The following is a 19,235-nucleotide window of genomic DNA, read 5'->3' as shown; positions in this document are numbered from 1 at the left end:
CTTCCTTTAATCTCCTCGCACATCCCTTCACACACCACCCAAAAGGTCGAGAAAGGTGGTGGCATTCTCCATGGCCTCCTTATCTTTCTTCCTAAACACGTCATAGCCATCATCAACGGGGTACACTGGGTTCGTGTGCTGACCTGGTGTAAACGTTTCCAACAACTCGCCCTTGTACTTATCCAACTCACCAACCACATTGGGAGAGTAAAATATTTCACAAATGCGAATAACTGTTGCAGCATGAGGTGCATCCACCCACCGCACATGTCGCCTACCTGGCGTGGCAAATAACGAAACCACATTGCGCATCCGCTTTTGCTCCTCCACCTGTGCGGTTACCCGTACACCTTCAAGAAGAGGACGGCCGATAGCCGTGAAGCGCGGGCCACCTACCATCAGCACCTTTTTAAGAGCAATATGACTTCCTATTTCGACCCGAAGCCGCTGAACCGCAATGACATCGCCTACCGCAACTTTGTACTGGTGATTTCCACAGTATATTACCGCAAACTTCGGTCCATTGAGTAGCGGATTCAACGTCCGGGTGATGAGCGCATCCGGGCAACGCAACCCGTTCGCTAGTGAGGGCATTGTGTCCTCCCTTTCGGCCCCTTCACGCGCTGAGCCTTTATTGCTCCCTTTCTCTCTCCGATATGTTACACAGTGCGACTGCCACCTTCTTGCACTTTTTCGGCACTCTCTACCTCGGGGAGGTTTTTCCTTCTGACGACAACGTACTTCCGTTAGACAAAAGGGTCAGAGAGGAACAAAAACAAGGGTAGGGGTAATAGAAGGTAGGGAAACAATCGTTCCGCTAAAACATGTCTTATTGCAGCAACGACAATTACCCACCAGCACTATCCATAAAAATAAAAATTTCACTCTCAAACTCACGATTGCCGTACAGAAAAATATACAAACCCCCTGTAAATGTACACTATTCACCGTAAATATGCAGTCGGACAACATCCTTATCAACGTAGTAAAACGCTCAAAAAACACACTACTTCTTGAGCGTACTCTCAATGGCAGCGATAGACTGCAAATACCAACTTACTGGTCGCATCTCCTTACGATCAATAGGAAGGCTCCAGCCCTGCAACCGTTCACCTTCATCCGTAATTTGGTCGGTACGATTAGCTTCGTGTCCAACTACCCCACCAACGGCAACATGATGATCATTTGATGAAGTAAAAGCGCCCCCAACTGTCTCCGCTGATAACACAGCCTCATCAGCAAATGATCTGGGACACACTTTCAACTTCACCCCGTCATTAACACCAGGGGATAGAACACGAGATGGTGATGCAAAAAAAGTACTAGAAAAAGATGCATCACTGTTCACATATGCCACGGCTTCTTTCGCACTCGAGTTCAGCACACCAAACTCGCGCGACACTAACGGTGGTGGAGGTGGAGCGACCATGCCAAGATCTCGCTGTGCCTCCAAAAGGCCATACAAGTTGGCAATACTCTCTTTTAGTGATGTGATAACAATGTGCTTCTGCCGAACACATTCTTCCAACTCTGCAATGCGCCGTTTCCTCAATTCCATTTCGTACACAAGTCCATCAATGCCACCCAAAGCATAAACACCGCCCAGCGACACGGAAGAACAAATAGACATAGGAACCAAACAATCACGACAAATATCAAACACTACACCACCAAAAAAAATACATTTTTTGAAAACAGCGTCACATAGCACCCCAGCACAATCAAAATACACCTTAGATAAGTCAAGCACCCGACGGTCAGTAGCTAATTCACGAGCACGAGTCTCCTCCGCCAACTGCTGATGAGCCTCATAGCTTGTAGCATTCGCATTACTCAGTACTGTTTTGCATTCACACATGAGAGTACCATAGTGTTCCGCCATGGATTCACGTACCTCGTTCAGTGACTCAAAATACACCTTAGATAAGTCAAGCACCTGACGGTCAGTAGCTAATTCACGAGCACGAGTCTCCTCCGCCAACTGCTGATGAGCTTCATAGCTTGTAGCATTCGCATTACTCAATACTGTTTTGCATTCACACATGAGAGTATCATAGTGTTCCGCCATGGATTCACGTACCTCGTTCAGTGACTCAAAATACACCTTAGATAAGTCAAGCACCCGACGGTCAGTAGCTAATTCACGAGCACGAGTCTCCTCCGCCAACTGCTGATGAGCTTCATAGCTTGTAGCATTCGCATTACTCAATACTGTTTTGCATTCACACATGAGAGTACCATAGTGTTCCGCCATGGATTCACGTACCTCGTTCAGTGACTCAAAATACACCTTAGATAAGTCAAGCACCCGACGGTCAGTAGCTAATTCACGAGCACGAATCTCCTCCGCCAACTGCTGATGAGCTTCATAGCTTGTAGCATTCGCATTACTCAGTACTGTTTTGCATTCACACATGAGAGTATCATAGTGTTCCGCCATGGATTCACGTACCTCGTTCAGTGAGTCAAAATACACCTTAGATAAGTCAAGCACCCGACGGTCAGTAGCTAATTCACGAGCACGAATCTCCTCCGCCAACTGCTGATGAGCTTCATAGCTTGTAGCATTCGCATTACTCAGTACTGTTTTGCATTCACACATGAGAGTATCATAGTGTTCCGCCATGGATTCACGTACCTCGTTCAGTGACTCAAAATACACCTTAGATAAGTCAAGCACCCGACGGTCAGTAGCTAATTCACGAGCACGAATCTCCTCCGCCAACTGCTGATGAGCTTCATAGCTTGTAGCATTCGCATTACTCAGTACTGTTTTGCATTCACACATGAGAGTATCATAGTGTTCCGCCATGGACTCACGTACCTCGTTCAGTGAGTCAAAATACACCTTAGATAAGTCAAGCACCCGACGGTCAGTAGCTAATTCACGAGCACGAGTCTCCTCCGCCAACTGCTGATGAGCCTCATAGCTTGTAGCATTCGCATTACTCAGTACTGTTTTGCATTCACACATGAGAGTACCATAGTGTTCCGCCATGGATTCACGTACCTCGTTCAGTGAGTCAAAATACACCTTAGATAAGTCAAGCACCCGACGGTCAGTAGCTAATTCACGAGCACGAATCTCCTCCGCCAACTGCTGATGAGCTTCATAGCTTGTAGCATTCGCATTACTCAATACTGTTTTGCATTCACACATGAGAGTATCATAGTGTTCCGCCATGGATTCACGTACCTCGTTCAGTGAGTCAAAATACACCTTAGATAAGTCAAGCACCCGACGGTCAGTAGCTAATTCACGAGCACGAATCTCCTCCGCCAACTGCTGATGAGCTTCATAGCTTGTAGCATTCGCATTACTCAATACTGTTTTGCATTCACACATGAGAGTATCATAGTGTTCCGCCATGGATTCACGTACCTCGTTCAGTGAGTCAAAATACACCTTAGATAAGTCAAGCACCCGACGGTCAGTAGCTAATTCACGAGCACGAGTCTCCTCCGCCAACTGCTGATGAGCTTCATAGCTTGTAGCATTCGCATTACTCAATACTGTTTTGCATTCACACATGAGAGTATCATAGTGTTCCGCCATGGATTCACGTACCTCGTTCAGTGAGTCAAAATACACCTTAGATAAGTCAAGCACCTGACGGTCAGTAGCTAATTCACGAGCACGAGTCTCCTCCGCCAACTGCTGATGAGCTTCATAGCTTGTAGCATTCGCATTACTCAGTACTGTTTTGCATTCACACATGAGAGTATCATAGTGTTCCGCCATGGACTCACGTACCTCGTTCAGTGAGTCAAAATACACCTTAGATAAGTCAAGCACCCGACGGTCAGTAGCTAATTCACGAGCACGAGTCTCCTCCGCCAACTGCTGATGAGCCTCATAGCTTGTAGCATTCGCATTACTCAATACTGTTTTGCATTCACACATGAGAGTATCATAGTGTTCCGCCATGGATTCACGTACCTCGTTCAGTGAGTCAAAATACACCTTAGATAAGTCAAGCACCCGACGGTCAGTAGCTAATTCACGAGCACGAATCTCCTCCGCCAACTGCTGATGAGCTTCATAGCTTGTAGCATTCGCATTACTCAATACTGTTTTGCATTCACACATGAGAGTATCATAGTGTTCCGCCATGGACTCACGTACCTCGTTCAGTGAGTCAAAATACACCTTAGATAAGTCAAGCACCCGACGGTCAGTAGCTAATTCACGAGCACGAGTCTCCTCCGCCAACTGCTGATGAGCCTCATAGCTTGTAGCATTCGCATTACTCAGTACTGTTTTGCATTCACACATGAGAGTACCATAGTGTTCCGCCATGGATTCACGTACCTCGTTCAGTGACTCAAAATACACCTTAGATAAGTCAAGCACCCGACGGTCAGTAGCTAATTCACGAGCACGAGTCTCCTCCGCCAACTGCTGATGAGCTTCATAGCTTGTAGCATTCGCATTACTCAGTACTGTTTTGCATTCACACATGAGAGTACCATAGTGTTCCGCCATGGATTCACGTACCTCGTTCAGTGAGTCAAAATACACCTTAGATAAGTCAAGCACCCGACGGTCAGTAGCTAATTCACGAGCACGAATCTCCTCCGCCAACTGCTGATGAGCTTCATAGCTTGTAGCATTCGCATTACTCAGTACTGTTTTGCATTCACACATGAGAGTACCATAGTGTTCCGCCATGGATTCACGTACCTCGTTCAGTGAGTCAAAATACACCTTAGATAAGTCAAGCACCCGACGGTCAGTAGCTAATTTTCGGGAATCCTCCTCCGTCAATGTGCGTTCCTTTTCGATTTTTTGTTTCATCATCGATATCTGTGTCTCCCTCACGGTTGTATTGATGAACGCTAATAGTATTTTGTTCTGTTCAGACCAGCAGGTCTGTTCTATCTTTTGTCTTGCTATGTTCTCTTGAAATTCCGCTGCTGTTTTCACCAAAGACAGACACGTATCTTCGTATTGCTTTTTTAAATGTTGGTGATGAGATTTTCCTTCGGCATGTTTCTTTTGGAGATGTGCAATGGCGTCGATGGCCGCCTTGCTTGGTTTTGGTGATTGGATGACTGCTACTATGTCTCTTGATGAACACCGCGAAGCTGACGGTGTTGAGACGTATCGGCGCTTTGTAGATGTGTTAAGTGTTTGTTGCTTTTCGTGCTGATAAATTTGTTCGTCTCTCGAGCCCCAAGTTGTTTTTCCTGTGTGAGACAGTGGACGCGACTCATTGGAGGAAATTTCGAGAGCCCGCCCACGGGGTTGATTTTTGCCTTCGAAATTTTTGTGATTATTATTGTGAGTACTTAACCCCAGGGGTACTTTGATGATTGTAGAGGGATATGTGTGCTTTGAATCATCTTTTTGGTACATATCACCTTGGTTACTGCCGTCACAGTCACATTCTTGATCACCAGTAGGGGGCATGTAACCACCGCTGGGTTCATTCGTCCTCGTTCCGTAAAGTGAAGTGGAAAACATTGCGCGCAACGACTCGTTGGGGGAGACATTTCCGTAACTTATACTGCACTCCATCATGGCAGCTGAAAGTGTATTGAGGTTTTCCCGAGCTTCTTGACAAACGCACCGCACGACATTGTGGCAAGCGTCGAGTTGCATTTGCGCATCGCGGAACATTAACCTGCGCAGATCGTCCCGGCCCGCTAAGGGTGCTACCATTGAAGCTTCACCGCACACCAACGGCGACGGAGATGACTGTTGAGAAGTTTCCCCGCCGTCCCAAGCATCCGATCCCGCAACCGGCTTTACCTCAATGGGAACGAAAATACTAGTGATATCTTCCTCCAAGCTATATTTCAGTCGAAAAGCTAACTTCTGGGCGTAGCTCGCGTGTCCTTCTTCATACCCCACACACATCATAACCAGTTTTCTCATGCACCGTTGTGCCTCACGTAGTCGATTCCCAAGTGCACTTCTTTGATTTCTAATCTCGCCTATCACGCACCGTTGGTGCTCAATCATCGCCTCAGCCGCCCTACACCGTCCCTCCAGTTGCATCCGCTGATCTTCCCAAGACTGCACGGCCCTGCGCGTTCCAACATTAACGATAGAGTTCCCATTCAAAACCACCGGTTGCTGCCCTAATGAGTGTAGCAACATCGGCAGGAGGCGTTGCATTGTGAAGTTGCAAATCGCAGAAGATTTTGCAGCCGAAGCCCATGATGAAGTAATTGGACTTTCGGTCACCTGGCACCTCTGGTTCACCTTTGCGCCGTATCCACAATTGGTAGTCGTCCTTCCCACGCACGAGGTGGTAGCGCCACTGCAACGCCAACCATCAACGCCTGCTATGGCGTTTTCGCCAAGATCATATGGAACGTCACAATGTTTAATAAGTGGTGTACTTAAAATATGATGCATTCCTTCCATGCACACGTATAAAATGCGTGCGAGGGAATCCCCCTTTTTACCCTGCTCAAGCTCGACTGTCTTACTCCACTGACTTTGATATTTTTCCAGATTTTTTAGTGCCGGCGAAGCATCCACAGTGCGCTCGGCCTGCCGCGCGCAAAACCGTTCTAGTCGTCCCCTTACTGCCTCAGATGCTTTCAGGTGAGCCCCGTAAAGGTCCTCCAGTGCCTCCCGCCGAAGCAGAGGGTTGTCAGAAGCACATGGACCTACAACAGCTCCAAAGACCAACAACGATACACGATGCGCAGAAAGAAGAACATCACCCACACTGAAACCCGGTGAACCAGCAACCGATTTGACAGCAGTTTCTGTGTTGTCCGCTACAGGCAGGCATACAGGAGGAAGTGGCTCCATAACATACATGGAAAGCAGCAAAGCCTCCGCAGTAGACGCGAAGATATCGGCAGCCGTCTCAACAGCCATGCCAATCCATTGCTCTATCCCCCGAGAAACCTTGTGACAGGGGGCGCTGCCGCAGTGGTGCCACACGTGCTCCAGCATAAGTGACCATTGCAACAAATCCTGAAATCCTCCCGAACCGCCAGGGGAAAAAGCTTCCGGTTTCCATCTTTTTTTATTCGCCACGCCAACGACTGCTTCCGACAACGCGGTCTTTAGGTTGGAAACACAGCGTGCACCACTTGGGTAAAGACCCTCCTCGTTCTCAACACCCATCAGAGGAGTGTAAAAAAGAGAGATGTCCACCTTTGAATGCGGTCTAGGTGCGGGCTCCGCAGTGACCTGTTGTGTCAAACATTGCACATGGTTGATCAGTTGAGCGACGTAACGGACAGTTGCAGGATCACCAGTGACATACACAAAGTTTACCACCGACAGGAGCGCTGACCACATTGGAGAGGCATGGGCCATGTTTTTCATGTTCTTCCTCTCCATAACAGCGTTAAGGAGCAGTACCCGGGCAGAAAAATCAACTGTATCACCGTAACCATCCTTGTTTTCCACAGTGGCCTCAACCTTTTTGTCGAACAGCCTCAGCAAATCATCCCCCACGAGCGTTCCAACCGTCTCTCCTCCGCTATGATTACAAGTTTCCTCCGACACCTCACTAAAGACTAAACCCACAAGGAGGGGCTCTACGCTGCCATGGCTGGCTGTGAGTTCGTCCAAACTGTCTTTTGTTAGTCCTGCGATAATGGACAAAACGCTCTTTGCCTCGACCTTTGATGCCTTTCTCTTTTCCCGTCTAACGACTTCACAGCGCTCACTCGAGTCTGGCACAGCAACACCGTCGGTGCTTATGGACCCCTCTCCATCACGATGGTGCCACAGAAGCTGGCACAAATCAGACACAACTATTTTGAGGCGCTTCAAATCAGGTTCGACCTTACCATCCGCACTTTCAGCGTTGCCTTTCACCCTCCAGAGTTTGCTCCGAAGAACTTCCTTGACAAAAGATTCATCCAGGGATAAGCTGGACGCCACACAGTCTAACTCTTCGTTTGCTATTGGCATGCAGCCTGTGGCGTGATCGTGGGGATAGTGTGAGTGAAGTGCGCACAGTCCTTCCCACGACCGAGCCGTCTCAACGCATTTATCTCTTTCTTCCTCCAACAATCTACGGACATCAGTTAGTGCGCACATTTGGGCAAGTGGCGTTGACATACCCGCACGGGTGGAAGAATGGCAGACGACTCGCACCACGGAGTGTGTGAGAGGTTCAATGGGAATCAGATGCGTCGGCAAACGCTCCACGTCACCTTCGTCGGGTTGAGCCAAATTCCCTTCCGGCCGGCTTGACGGAAAGCCTGGAAGCAGCTCGCTACCCCTAAACAACAAGAAGGGTTCATTACCCATCGTTGCTTATTTGGGTCCCCTTCACAGCACGGCTATTGTCTCAAGCTATGCGACAACCCTACCTTGTAAACAAACAGGAAAAAAAAAATACCACCAATAGAGTGAAATAAACGAAGAATGTGCGACACACACATATACGCTTTACCCTAACAAGGGTCCTGTTGTGCATATTCTTTGTAAGTACGTTGCGGGGAAGGATCGGAGGGGAAATATCGCCACAACGTTCCCGCTGAGGTGCCATTCCGCGCATCTCGGGGGTGAAAGCAGGAGGTTGTGTTGTTCGCTTCTTCTCAAGCTTTTGACGGGTGACTCAAGTGCCGGCACAGGTGGTCCCACCACACCACACCTCCACCCGTTATGGTATGAGCAACCACAGAGTATATGCACACACCCATACACATACACATACACATACATATACATGTGTACAGAATGGGGCCAGGGCTAGAAGTATGAAGAAATGAAAGTCAAGTCTCCTCCAACGTCACACCCCCCTCCCCGCAGGTAGACAACTGAAATTCAGCTTCACCAGGTGGACCACTCACTTGCTGGGTCCCTTGTCAAAGCGTCCCTGATGGCGTATTGGTTACTTTTCACTCTTTGTAACGAGTGGAAAAGTAGGAGGCGAATAATGCGTACGCAAACAATAATTCTCCGCAGTGAGATACCGTTAGAACACGCCGGTTATTCCATCGGATAGAAGTGTCTCCACCTTCATCACAGGTGCAGAGCCAATTGGTAGTCAAAATAGGAAAAAAAGATGCGCATACTCTCCTTCCCCCGTGTGGAAGCTGGACTTCGTCACCTTCCAACGAAAAAACGTTCTTCTCTTCAAACAAACAAAAAGAAAAACAACACCTGTCCCCACTAGCGAGCACTAACGCGTCACTCACCTTCAGTTTCGTAGCGGAAGAAGATCGCTACCTTAGCTTGGTGGTCTAAAGGTGCTGCCGAAACTTCTTTCGGCTGGTGGTCTGTAGGCTCCCGAAGACGGTCTGTCCGTTGGTGGTCTGTATGCTCCCGAGGAGGGTTTATCGGTTGGGGGTTTATATGCCCCTGCTGATGGCCTGTCAGTGGGTGGTTTGTATGATCCGGATGAAACCCTATCAGTAGGAGGTTTGTACGTTCCTGCCGACGGTTTCTCGACAGACAGCTGCTCCCCCGGCGCGGCAGTTGCAAGCCTCTCACTTGGAGGCACATAAGCTCCCCCCGATGACGGTTTGTCTGTTGGAGGCCTGTACGCTCCAGTGGACGGTTTATCCACTGGGGGTTTGTATACACCTGTGGGTGGTTTATCGGTCGGTGGCCTGTACGCTCCAGTGGACGGTTTTACCGCAGAGGATTCAGCAGGTACGGCCGGCACTGAAGCTGGTTTTTCACTGGGAGGTTCGTACGCACCCAGGGAGGATTTGTCCGTTGGAGGTTTGTACGCACCAGAAGACGGTTTATCCACCGGCGGTTTATACGCACCGGAAGAAGGTTTGTCAATGGGCGGCCTATACGCTCCCGCAGCTGGTTTTTCGGAAGAAGTCTCGTCTCGTGCTGTTGTTGCTGCCATCACCTCTCCTAGTTTCGCTGCAGTCGGTCTGTAGGCTCCCGAAGACGGTTTGTCCGCTGGTGGTCTGTATGCTCCTGAGAAGGGTTTATCGGTTGGGGGCTTATATGCGCCAGTTGCAGGTTTATCGGTTGGTGGCCTGTACGCTCCAGATGTGGGTTTCTCTGTTGGCGGTCTGTAAACACCAGAAACCGGTTTGTCTACTGGCGGTTTATACGTGCTGGAAGTCACCTTGTCCACTTCAGCGCTCACATCTTCCACTGAACCACACGTGTCAAGAGTTGGTGTTGAGCCAGTTTCTTTCGCAGGGGCAGCTGCCCCTCCTGTTAGCTCGTCGAGCGAAGGAAAACTTGTTGCACTAGCAAGCACCTCACAACCAAGTGACCCTGTGGCACCCTCGTTGCCGCGAGCAACAAACTTCTGTCGTTTCCCGCTTTCGGTTGCCTTTGCGAGAAGGTCCTCTATCGAGCCCGACGTTACCTTCACCGAATCCCAACCCTTAGCTTTTTTACCAGTGCTTCTAATCACTGGCACGGCCAAGTTTCCGGGAATAGCTCCCACCTCAGCACCACCACCAGCTTCAGCCCCTTCATCGACCCAAGCGTTACGCACGGCCGGAACATCGGGATCCTTGTTTGTTTGAATCCCTGACTGCACAGTGGCCTCAACAGCTGCTACCCCATCGGGATCTGATACACCATTTTTACTTTCCCTCTTGTCATCTTCACCCGCTTCTTCCGATTGTGCGTGCGCTGCAGGGGTAACATCAAGCCCAAGAAACACGCCTATTCCCAACTGCGCCTTCTCCTTCTCAGAAAGTTCGCTTGTTTTCGCCTTCTTCTTTCCACCAGCAAGTTTTTTGCTCTTCTTGTCGAGGAAAGAATCCAGATCCATCTTTCTTCTCCTTCCTCACAGTCTGTTATAACCGTTGTTGACTTTTGTTCCTTCTTATTTTTGCCTCCTCCTTAAATTATTAAGTTGAACAATATTTTCCTATTTTATCCTACTACTTACTCGTATTACAAACCACTAAATTCCCTACGCTTAGATCTGTCTTGCCTATCTCCCTCACCTTGTACCCACCTTTACCTTTATTTACCTTATTGTAATTATCTTATTTCTGTGATTCCCTCAACTTAAGCCTCAGGTGTTGTTCGTTTAGGGGGTACCCACCCAAGAAAATATGAAAACTATTCCTTAAAAAAAAAACTTTGATAAATGAAGTGGGAAACAAAGCAAAGGGAAGTATCCGATTTAATTTAGCAATGGAAGAAAGAGTAATAAAAGTGAGGGTAAACATCAACGATAGGAAAAAGTTGATTAAACAATCTGAAAAGGTAGCACAAGGAAAAGATAAGATGACGAGTCCGGAGGAGGGGAGGAGAGAAACAGGAGAATAAGAACGAAAAAAAAAAGGATTGAAAATGCTTCAGAAGGCATTATAACATCAGCCTCATTACGGGTAAAAAGAGGACAATTACGAATCGGGTCGCTGGGCCTTCATGGTTAAAGATTGTTTTGAAAAGTAGGTAAATGCGCTCATACGCTACAAGTTTTTTTTTTCAAAAATAAAAAATAAAAAATAAAAAAAACGAAGAAACGGGGAAAAGACATAGGAGTAAATGAATGCGTGCGACTTGAATTATACACCTTTGGCGTGTGTGAGCATGTGTGTTAAAGAGGAGAAAAAGAAGGAGAGGGAGACGACAATATGTTAATCACCTTGAAATAAGATAGAAACAGGGAAAACACAGGGGAAATATATATATATATATATTTTTATTTATTTATTTATTTATTCACCTACTAATTTATTTATTTGTTTACTAATATATCCGTACGTACCCCACAATTTTTGTCACTTTACTGTCAGTCAGTCAACAAGTCGGTAAGAGGAGGAAGAAAAAGGAAAAAAAAAGAAAGAGAAGGGGAAGTCGAAACGCCTCTCTTCCGCATACGCATACGCATACATAGGTGAATAAAACACTCGGTCATCGGTCCAAAAGGAGTACCGTTAATTCTCAACAATCGTCACTTCACTCGTTAATAAGAGGTAAAAACTCAAGAATTATAAATAAAGCAGAAGAAAATTAATTAATAATCGCAACAACAACAACAAATAGATAAATGAATGTGCTGTCAAGTTCGGTACCAACCCATAGCAGACGCTGAAGGAAAAAAAAATCGTTTATATTGAGAAGAAGGGGAGAAGTTAAGTAATAAAAGAAAGGGTGGAAGAAATATTTTCTCACCTCTCGTTTTGTTTTCATACTTTAGGTAGTTTACAGCTGCCATGCACACCAGTACATCTGCACTCAAATTCAAAACAAAGGGGCACGATCAATAATAAAAGAAAGGTAGAAGTTAAAAAAAAACGGAGGTGGAAGGAATATTGAGAGAAAAGAAAAATGCAAGAGAAGGAATGAAAGATTTACCATACATACAAACACACACACACACACACACATACATACAAATACATATACATACACGCTCTGCATTCATAAACTAAGAGTCGAGAGGAAAATACGAGACAAGAACGTAAATAAATAAAGATCAAAAAACAAAAAAACAAAAAAACGTACAGGAAACCCTGGTGGGGAGAAAAGGGACTCACCGGTGCCCATCCCCATGGAATCTGTGGTGCAGAAATGATATGCATGCATGAAATATTTTGGAGAGGCAACAAATAAAAAAAAATGAGTTGGAATGGGAAACAAGAGGGGAAAGGGCACACACAAACGCAGACTCAGAGATTATGTGGGAAGGGAAAGCAGAAAGGCAATAGATTTTAAATTCATATATATATGTATATATATCGTTTCAGAAACATCACGCAGATGGCACAATTAACAGGAGGAAGATTCTTAGCACGGTGCGGACAAAAACACACTTGTAACGACAGTAACAACAATATATTGACATGAGGAAAAAAAAAAGAAACAACCACATCATTCACCACATAGAGACAAGTAATAAAGCTATAGAAAGAATTTATAAATTTCAAATACAACATGGTGAACCCTCGCTTCTCCTTTACGGGTAGTAAAAAAAAAAAACATTCAAGGCTGAGAGTAGTTGCAGTTGGTTACGTTTCTTTTGCCCCTTTTCTACCATTGTAACAGCTTCTATTCTTGTCTCGTCTTCACCTCTCTCTGCCGTGCTGCTGGAGTCTGCAGAGTATAAACTCAAAAAAACTAACAAAAAGGGTCAAAAGGGGAAAGAATGGGAAAAACAAATAGACAGACAGTAGCGAAAATAGATGCTCGATTCTTTCCTTTCTTCATTTCCTTCCCTTCTTCGATGACGCTAAAATGACATGAGAAAGTTACATATATATGTATATATACACATATACGTGTACGCACATTCAGTAATAAACGAATCAAAGAAAAGAAATAAAAACTGTATTCAAACAAAATGTCACTTCACTGTAGGAGATACTGGATTACTAGTAGCTAGAGGTTTGAGAGTAGGATTGTTCTTGGTGGAAAGTATTGGTGTTGGTGGGCAGCTTTGCTTTGGAGAGCATGACTCAGGGGACGCTAACGACGGCTGCAGCTCTTCAGGGGTGAAAACCTTTACAAGATTCCTTCGGCTTTCCTTTTTGCGGACAAACTCTGGGGAACCGAGGAAACCGTGCTGGGTCCAGGAATGGATGGGACTTCCTCCCAAGACCTCTGACGGGAACGCGCCTGTTGTTACACCACTCGCACTAATAACGTCGTGAGCGCCGCCCAATGCTGTTAGCCCTGCAATTCGGCCACTAGGGGCTACCGCAGAAGGGCTTGTTAATATCAGAAAAGAGGAAGCCAGGGCACTAACCCTTCCCACTCCACGATTGGGTGTGTGGGGCTGCAGCGGGCTGTCAGTCACGGCAGTACCTGAGTTGGGAACCAAACTGCTGGGACGCAGCAAGTTTCTGGGGGAACTAAAAGCGCTGGTAGAAGGGGATGAAGGTTTGTCGCTAACAGAGGAAGGGGACCTCAACTGCCAACCCTCCACCCCGCCTCTGGAGGTATTGCCACAACCCAAGTTATTAAACGAAGCGCTTGCCTTCAACCTTTCGGACCAGGAAACACGCGGGCTGGAAGAAACCCCCGGTGACCCGGTAAGTGGCGGCAGTCCGACAGTCTGTTGATCCCTTCGTAACAATGTACCCGGCCCTGAACACCCGCCTTGGTTCAGGGCAGTGATATTTGTAACACCGCTGCAGTTGTTTGGTGGTACGTATGAATCCGTGCCAACTCGTTCCACCTTCGCCCCGGGAATATATGGCAGGCATTCAACACAAAACGCCCCTTTTGCGCCATTCTTGCTTGGCGAACCGTCGTCACTCGCGGCACCCACAGCTCCAGCTCGCGAGCCGCTACAATCGGACCAAAAGGGCAACGAGACGGAGGTGGTCATTCCCCTTACATCATTTCGTACTGTTGGTGTGGAACCTTCAAACCTCGGTGACAGACTTTCCACGGTCGTTCCCAGTTGTTTCTGGTTCAAACAGCCCGTACTTGCGACCGAGGCCACATTGGGCTTCATACAGCAAATGGTACTACAAGTCTGCGCGGCATAACGAAGTGTTGTTAGTGTTTCGGCATGTGCACAGACGTCTGACAGCACTGTTGCGCAGAAGATGGTAAGCGACCCACCGACGAGTCCGTCAGAGAGCAAATGGGTCAACAGATTCTCACGGTACGGGGCGTTTTTGCTACCACTTGCCACTGCTTGAAGAACGCGACTCAAAACTCCAAGAGACCGCTGGACCGCATTGAACTCCCTTAACTGTCTTCTACAATCCTCATACGTGGTAATACCTGCTGTGTTTGGTGGAGAACGAGAGTTCTTTAAACAGCCAACGCTCGAAAGCTCAACGACATCAATCTTTGGTGAACACTCCACCGACGTAATGCACTCATCAAACGGATCAACCTTTGGTGAGGTTATTCGGAATATAGTGTGTGTGTGGCCATGGGTTTTACGTAACGATATCAGTTGCTGGCGCTCCATGTTTCCGTACTGGATATAACTCCAGCACTCCTCCCACGTGCGCACGTTAATTGTTGTTAGTCCCTCCACACTAGGGCCATGTCTTGGGTAGTACCGCACCTTCAATCTCTCAAAAGCATCCGAGCCGTATGTGCACGAGTCTGCATCGCCACATTTTGGGTCCCTGTCCCTTTTCGGTTTAAGCAAATCCCTAACCCAATCGTTGCAAACCTCCATGTATGATATCGTCACTTCCACCCGACTGGCGTTTTGTTTGTTCCTCAGCGATGGCGGAAGCACGGTTGGGGGGGCATTTTTTATGGGCGAAGAAAAGTTCCCCCCTGACTTTGCGGACGTATACGCACCACGGAGAGCAAACGACATATGACTCACTTGAAGTGGCAAGAGATTATTTTTCACCGCCTCCTGCTTCCGTTGGACCTCACATGGTGGGCTCCGACAAGGCGCTGAAGCTCGGCTAAGAAGATCTTTGCAAATACGTGGAATCACCCCCACGCACCGCGCCGTTCCCGACAGGGTGTAACTCTTGCCACTACCCTCCTGTCCATATGCAAAAAGGCAGGAGTTGTGCCCTTTCATAAAATGCTCAGTTAGTGGAGCTCCTAACAGTTCGTATACTTCCTGTTGTTCTAATTCAGCCCTTCGGTCTTCTGCACTGAGTTTGGTCCCCTTCGTGCAGCAACCGAGAACACCCGAGTTGTAACCTCCACTACTGGAAATTCCCCCATAGACATCTCCCGACGGCCGGGCTATATCGCCTACCGATCCACCATCCGTACCCATGAGGGATTCATCCAACAAAACGGGGGAAAATACATGGTTAAAAACAAAACTCTCCCGAATGTATTGAAGATTTTCGGGATCAAGCACAACAACTGTTTTGCGGTCAACTCCCACACGTACAGCAGGTTTATCACCCTCTTGTGCCGACATTCCCCGACGATGCATTCGCTGCTGGGCGGTAAATCGCGACATACTCAAAGCACCACCTGCTTCAATGCTCAAACCTTCCAGGGGTCGCACGCGAACAGCTACGACGACGCTACCATTGTTGTCGCCGCCCAACTCGGGGCTATGGGATGTTGTTTCCCTCTCGCTCATTGCTGTTACCTTATCAAACATACAAAAATGAATGTGATCACGGTTGTGCAAAGAATCACTGCCTTCAGCAAACTATAAACAAAAAAAAACTGTTATAGAATGCTTTACAGGCGTCGCAGCCGCCTTGCTGCTGTGCTGAATATATATTTATATATATATATTGTGCAACACCCTGGTAGCGCGTCACACACCTTTGAATACTTTCACCTGCGAAGAGGAGAAACGCAGAAAGGTAACAAGTGTTTCTAATATTTTAAAGTACGGCGACAAGAAAAGGACAGAAAGCCGTTAGAGCTGAGTTGAGGTAGCACGGAGACATGAGGTAACACGTGAAATTGGATGTCTACTAAGCCTTCACATACTCACGCCTTAACGTTGCATTTCTCCCCACAACCACCTTCTCCAACCTCTACAGACACATAGAAAACGGGGGCAAGGATGAGAGTATTAAAAAACAAAAAAAAGGAAGAAAGGAGGAAAACACGATTTCCCTTCAACCTTCGACACTTCCTTTCCTCCTCCCCCCCTTCCCATCCCCCTTTGTTCATGACACGAGTTTCCCCACACAACAGAACGTAAGACGCCTGCGGAGCAACCGCAGAATAAAGCCACATTAATATACATATTCACACGTTCACGCGCAGGTGGGAGAGAGTGAGTAGAAACAAATTGAGTCACGTGACGCGTAGGCACAAACAAACAAGCGAGGAACGTACCGCTTCCTTCTGCACATATAAGCAGGCAATGCTCAGCTGCGACGAAGGGAGAGCAAGTCAATGAAAGAAGGAAAATAAAATAAAAAGGAGGGGAAGGGAGTGGAATTGAAACCCGCACGTGCAAACGAGATCAGTGCTATCCACATAGACAAACAGCTCACACGCAGAAAATAGAAACATACAAACACAAAAGTATGACCCAGCACGCACAACTTCCCATGGGGGAAAAACAAAAACGAGAGGAAGCTATTGCCTTCTCTTCATGTCCAAAAGACCTTTGCTTCCTCCCACGACTGGCTCCTGTTGCACTTGAACGTCAATGGTGCCGTCAGGGCAGGCAAAGTTGGCAGTCCGCGTCTCTCCACTTACGCTAGTCCTCCTGCCATGGACCGAATGCTTGGTTGACGCTGTTGAGCGTTGATGTGCCAAAAGTCTCTTACGTCTTCGTTGGGCATCCGTTGCATTAACCAGCACACGTATCTGCTGCTTCATCAGTCCCAACTGCCCCTCTGCAATCTCCACCTTTCGCTGCCAGTTACGCTGAGCCTTCCGCAATTCATACTCTTCTGCCTTTTGAGCCATGTAGTTTTCAATTTTTGGAACACGCACCGCTTCATGACGGAGTTTAATCGCCGTGTTCTTCTGCTCAGCCACTTTTGCTTCTTGGGCAACAGACACCATCTCTCTTTTCAGTCTAGCCAAATATTCACATCGGTTTTTGTAATCCTTCCGCAGACGACTCTGCTCCGAAGTGAGCCCATTAAGAGTGTCCATAAGGTTATTCAAGGTCTGTACCGTCCGGGTGGAAGTCCCTTTGAGCTCAACTAACTCTAAATTTTTCCGTTCAATTCTTTCCACAAACTTCTGATTTTCAATACGCAACTGCTCAAAGTCAATAGCATGAAACGCCTCACCGGCAGCACGCCGCTGCTTCAAATTCCGCTGGTGCTGTAGGATGCTCCTTTCAGCAGCGGCACACTGCGCATTAAGCTTATCTAAATATTTTCCCTGGGCACCGTGGCGATTGTTCATATACCGCAACAAGTCATCAGCCGACGCCGTACCAGTTGCCTCGCAGATAACCTCACGATTAAACTGCAGCTCCTCTAAACGTAGCTCCTTCATACGATTCACCGCCTCTTCCACGGTGGCACGGAACAAGTCACGCAAATGATCATTGTCACGCTCCTCCTTGTCCTTCTGTTGCTTCATCCGCTCTCTTTCCTTGGTGAGCATGGCAACTCGATCCTCAAGCACTACGTACGCATCCTTTGCATCTGCCAACTTACGGCTGTAAGGCTGCCCGCGGCGTGTTGAACCTGTGGATGTTGTATTAAGTACACCACTGCCCGTTGCTGCTGCCGCCACTTGCTGTTCCGACCAGTCGTCTGACTGGTTAACTGCGGCAGAGTCACCGGGAGTCGCTTCTTCGCTGAGGTTGCCGGTACCACCCGACACAAATGCCATCAGCGACCGCCGAGCGCTGCTCACGTTTGTAGTGGGCGCAGTACTCCGAGTGAGGCGCAATGACTCCGCATGCCTCTGCATCATACCCGCCTCTACATCCAACAGTTCCACTTCCTCACGCAGCTCCGCCAAAAGTTCCCCCTGCTCCTCTGCTGTGAGGCACTCAAACTCATCATCAGTGGGAAATTGCCGCGTATACACTTCCGCCCATAACTGTTGTTCATTGTTTTCTCCAACGAGGAACTCCAAGGTGGAACCTGCTGGCTTCACCTCAGTTGCCATGAAATTCCTGCGGGTTTAGGGTGTCGTTGACACAACGAGTTAGCAGAAAACGCTTCTCAGCACAGTAACGGACGGTGTTTACCTTGAGTCAAGGATGAGAAGGGAAAAAGATAAAAAAGGAAGAAACGAATGTACCAATGAAAACAACTCTTTTCTTTCCTTTTTTTTCAAGTTCTTTATTTATTTATTTTTTTTGAAGAAAGCGCAAAATCATTGAAGCCACAAACAAAGTAGCTCTACACGACGTCGCAACTCAGTTGCACACTGAAAGTGGGTACGTAAATGGAACATGAAGTAGACGGGAAGGCATATGGAGGAAAGGTAAAACCTAACACAATTCAACAAATATAGATGGAAATAAGAAGGTAAAAAAAAAAAAGAGATGGAAGGCAAATAAGTGGAAAGAAAACAAAAAGGATGAATTGTAAAGTCCTTGCGGTAGGGACTATTTGACCCCACAAAATATGCGTTCCTAAACGTAGGTGAAGGCGCTTTCCTTGATAACAGCAATAACACAAGGAGTGAAATCCTCTGCTTCCCCTTTCCCTCCTTCCCTCATACGCGAGCATCGCGTGACGAAGGTAACTAATAATTCAAGCGGTACAAACAAAGAACGAGGTCACGCACGCGAGGTAAAAACAAAAAAAAGAGGGAAATTATTTTCAAAAACAAAGGGGGAACAAAAGAAGCGCGCACATTCGGGGACAAATAATCGCAGAAACACTAAACAAACAAAAAGAATTTGGGGAAAATTTCAGGGACAAAGCAGGAACAAAGCCTCACCACCGTGATAAATAACAAAAACCGCAATTGGACCACCAAGTCACGTCGAAACCATTCCCACGGCATGCCATCGCCCTCAATATAACGAGTA

At 47.3% G+C, this 19,235-nt stretch overlaps 5 protein-coding genes across 5 annotated transcripts, besides 8 other annotated features; all 5 read right to left on the bottom strand.

The window, feature by feature from the left end:
- Positions 1-19,235: part of a sequence feature (sequence corresponds to BAC RPCI93-5F10) that runs on past both edges of the window.
- Tb927.7.4140 (hypothetical protein, conserved) lies at positions 28-594 on the bottom strand (the record flags this gene model as incomplete). Its single annotated transcript, XM_840944.1, has 1 exon — positions 28-594. One exon carries the CDS (start codon positions 592-594, stop codon positions 28-30), a length of 567 nt encoding a protein of 188 aa, XP_846037.1.
- On the bottom strand, positions 1,007-8,233 carry Tb927.7.4130 (hypothetical protein, conserved; the record flags this gene model as incomplete). Its single annotated transcript, XM_840943.1, has 1 exon — positions 1,007-8,233. The coding sequence occupies one exon, from the start codon at positions 8,231-8,233 to the stop codon at positions 1,007-1,009; it is 7,227 nt and encodes a 2,408-aa protein (XP_846036.1).
- Positions 8,613-8,656: a microsatellite.
- On the bottom strand, positions 9,159-10,682 carry Tb927.7.4120 (hypothetical protein, conserved; the record flags this gene model as incomplete). The annotated part of the gene is made up of 1 exon (XM_840942.1): positions 9,159-10,682. The coding sequence occupies one exon, from the start codon at positions 10,680-10,682 to the stop codon at positions 9,159-9,161; it is 1,524 nt and encodes a 507-aa protein (XP_846035.1).
- Positions 11,342-11,380: a sequence feature (AT_rich).
- Positions 11,546-11,566: a sequence feature (AT_rich).
- Positions 11,567-11,614: a microsatellite.
- Positions 12,224-12,280: a microsatellite.
- On the bottom strand, positions 13,212-15,896 carry Tb927.7.4110 (kinesin, putative; the record flags this gene model as incomplete). The annotated part of the gene is made up of 1 exon (XM_840941.1): positions 13,212-15,896. The coding sequence occupies one exon, from the start codon at positions 15,894-15,896 to the stop codon at positions 13,212-13,214; it is 2,685 nt and encodes an 894-aa protein (XP_846034.1).
- Positions 16,035-16,058: a sequence feature (AT_rich).
- Tb927.7.4100 (hypothetical protein, conserved) lies at positions 16,859-18,361 on the bottom strand (the record flags this gene model as incomplete). Its single annotated transcript, XM_840940.1, has 1 exon — positions 16,859-18,361. One exon carries the CDS (start codon positions 18,359-18,361, stop codon positions 16,859-16,861), a length of 1,503 nt encoding a protein of 500 aa, XP_846033.1.
- Positions 18,716-18,783: a sequence feature (T-rich).

This window comes from Trypanosoma brucei, chromosome 7 (genome assembly GCF_000002445.2).
Source record: "Trypanosoma brucei brucei TREU927 chromosome 7, complete sequence".
In the NCBI taxonomy this organism is placed as follows: Eukaryota; Euglenozoa; class Kinetoplastea; order Trypanosomatida; family Trypanosomatidae; genus Trypanosoma; species Trypanosoma brucei.
Note: the sequence above shows the minus strand (reverse complement) of the source record. Positions and strands in the feature narration are given on the sequence as shown.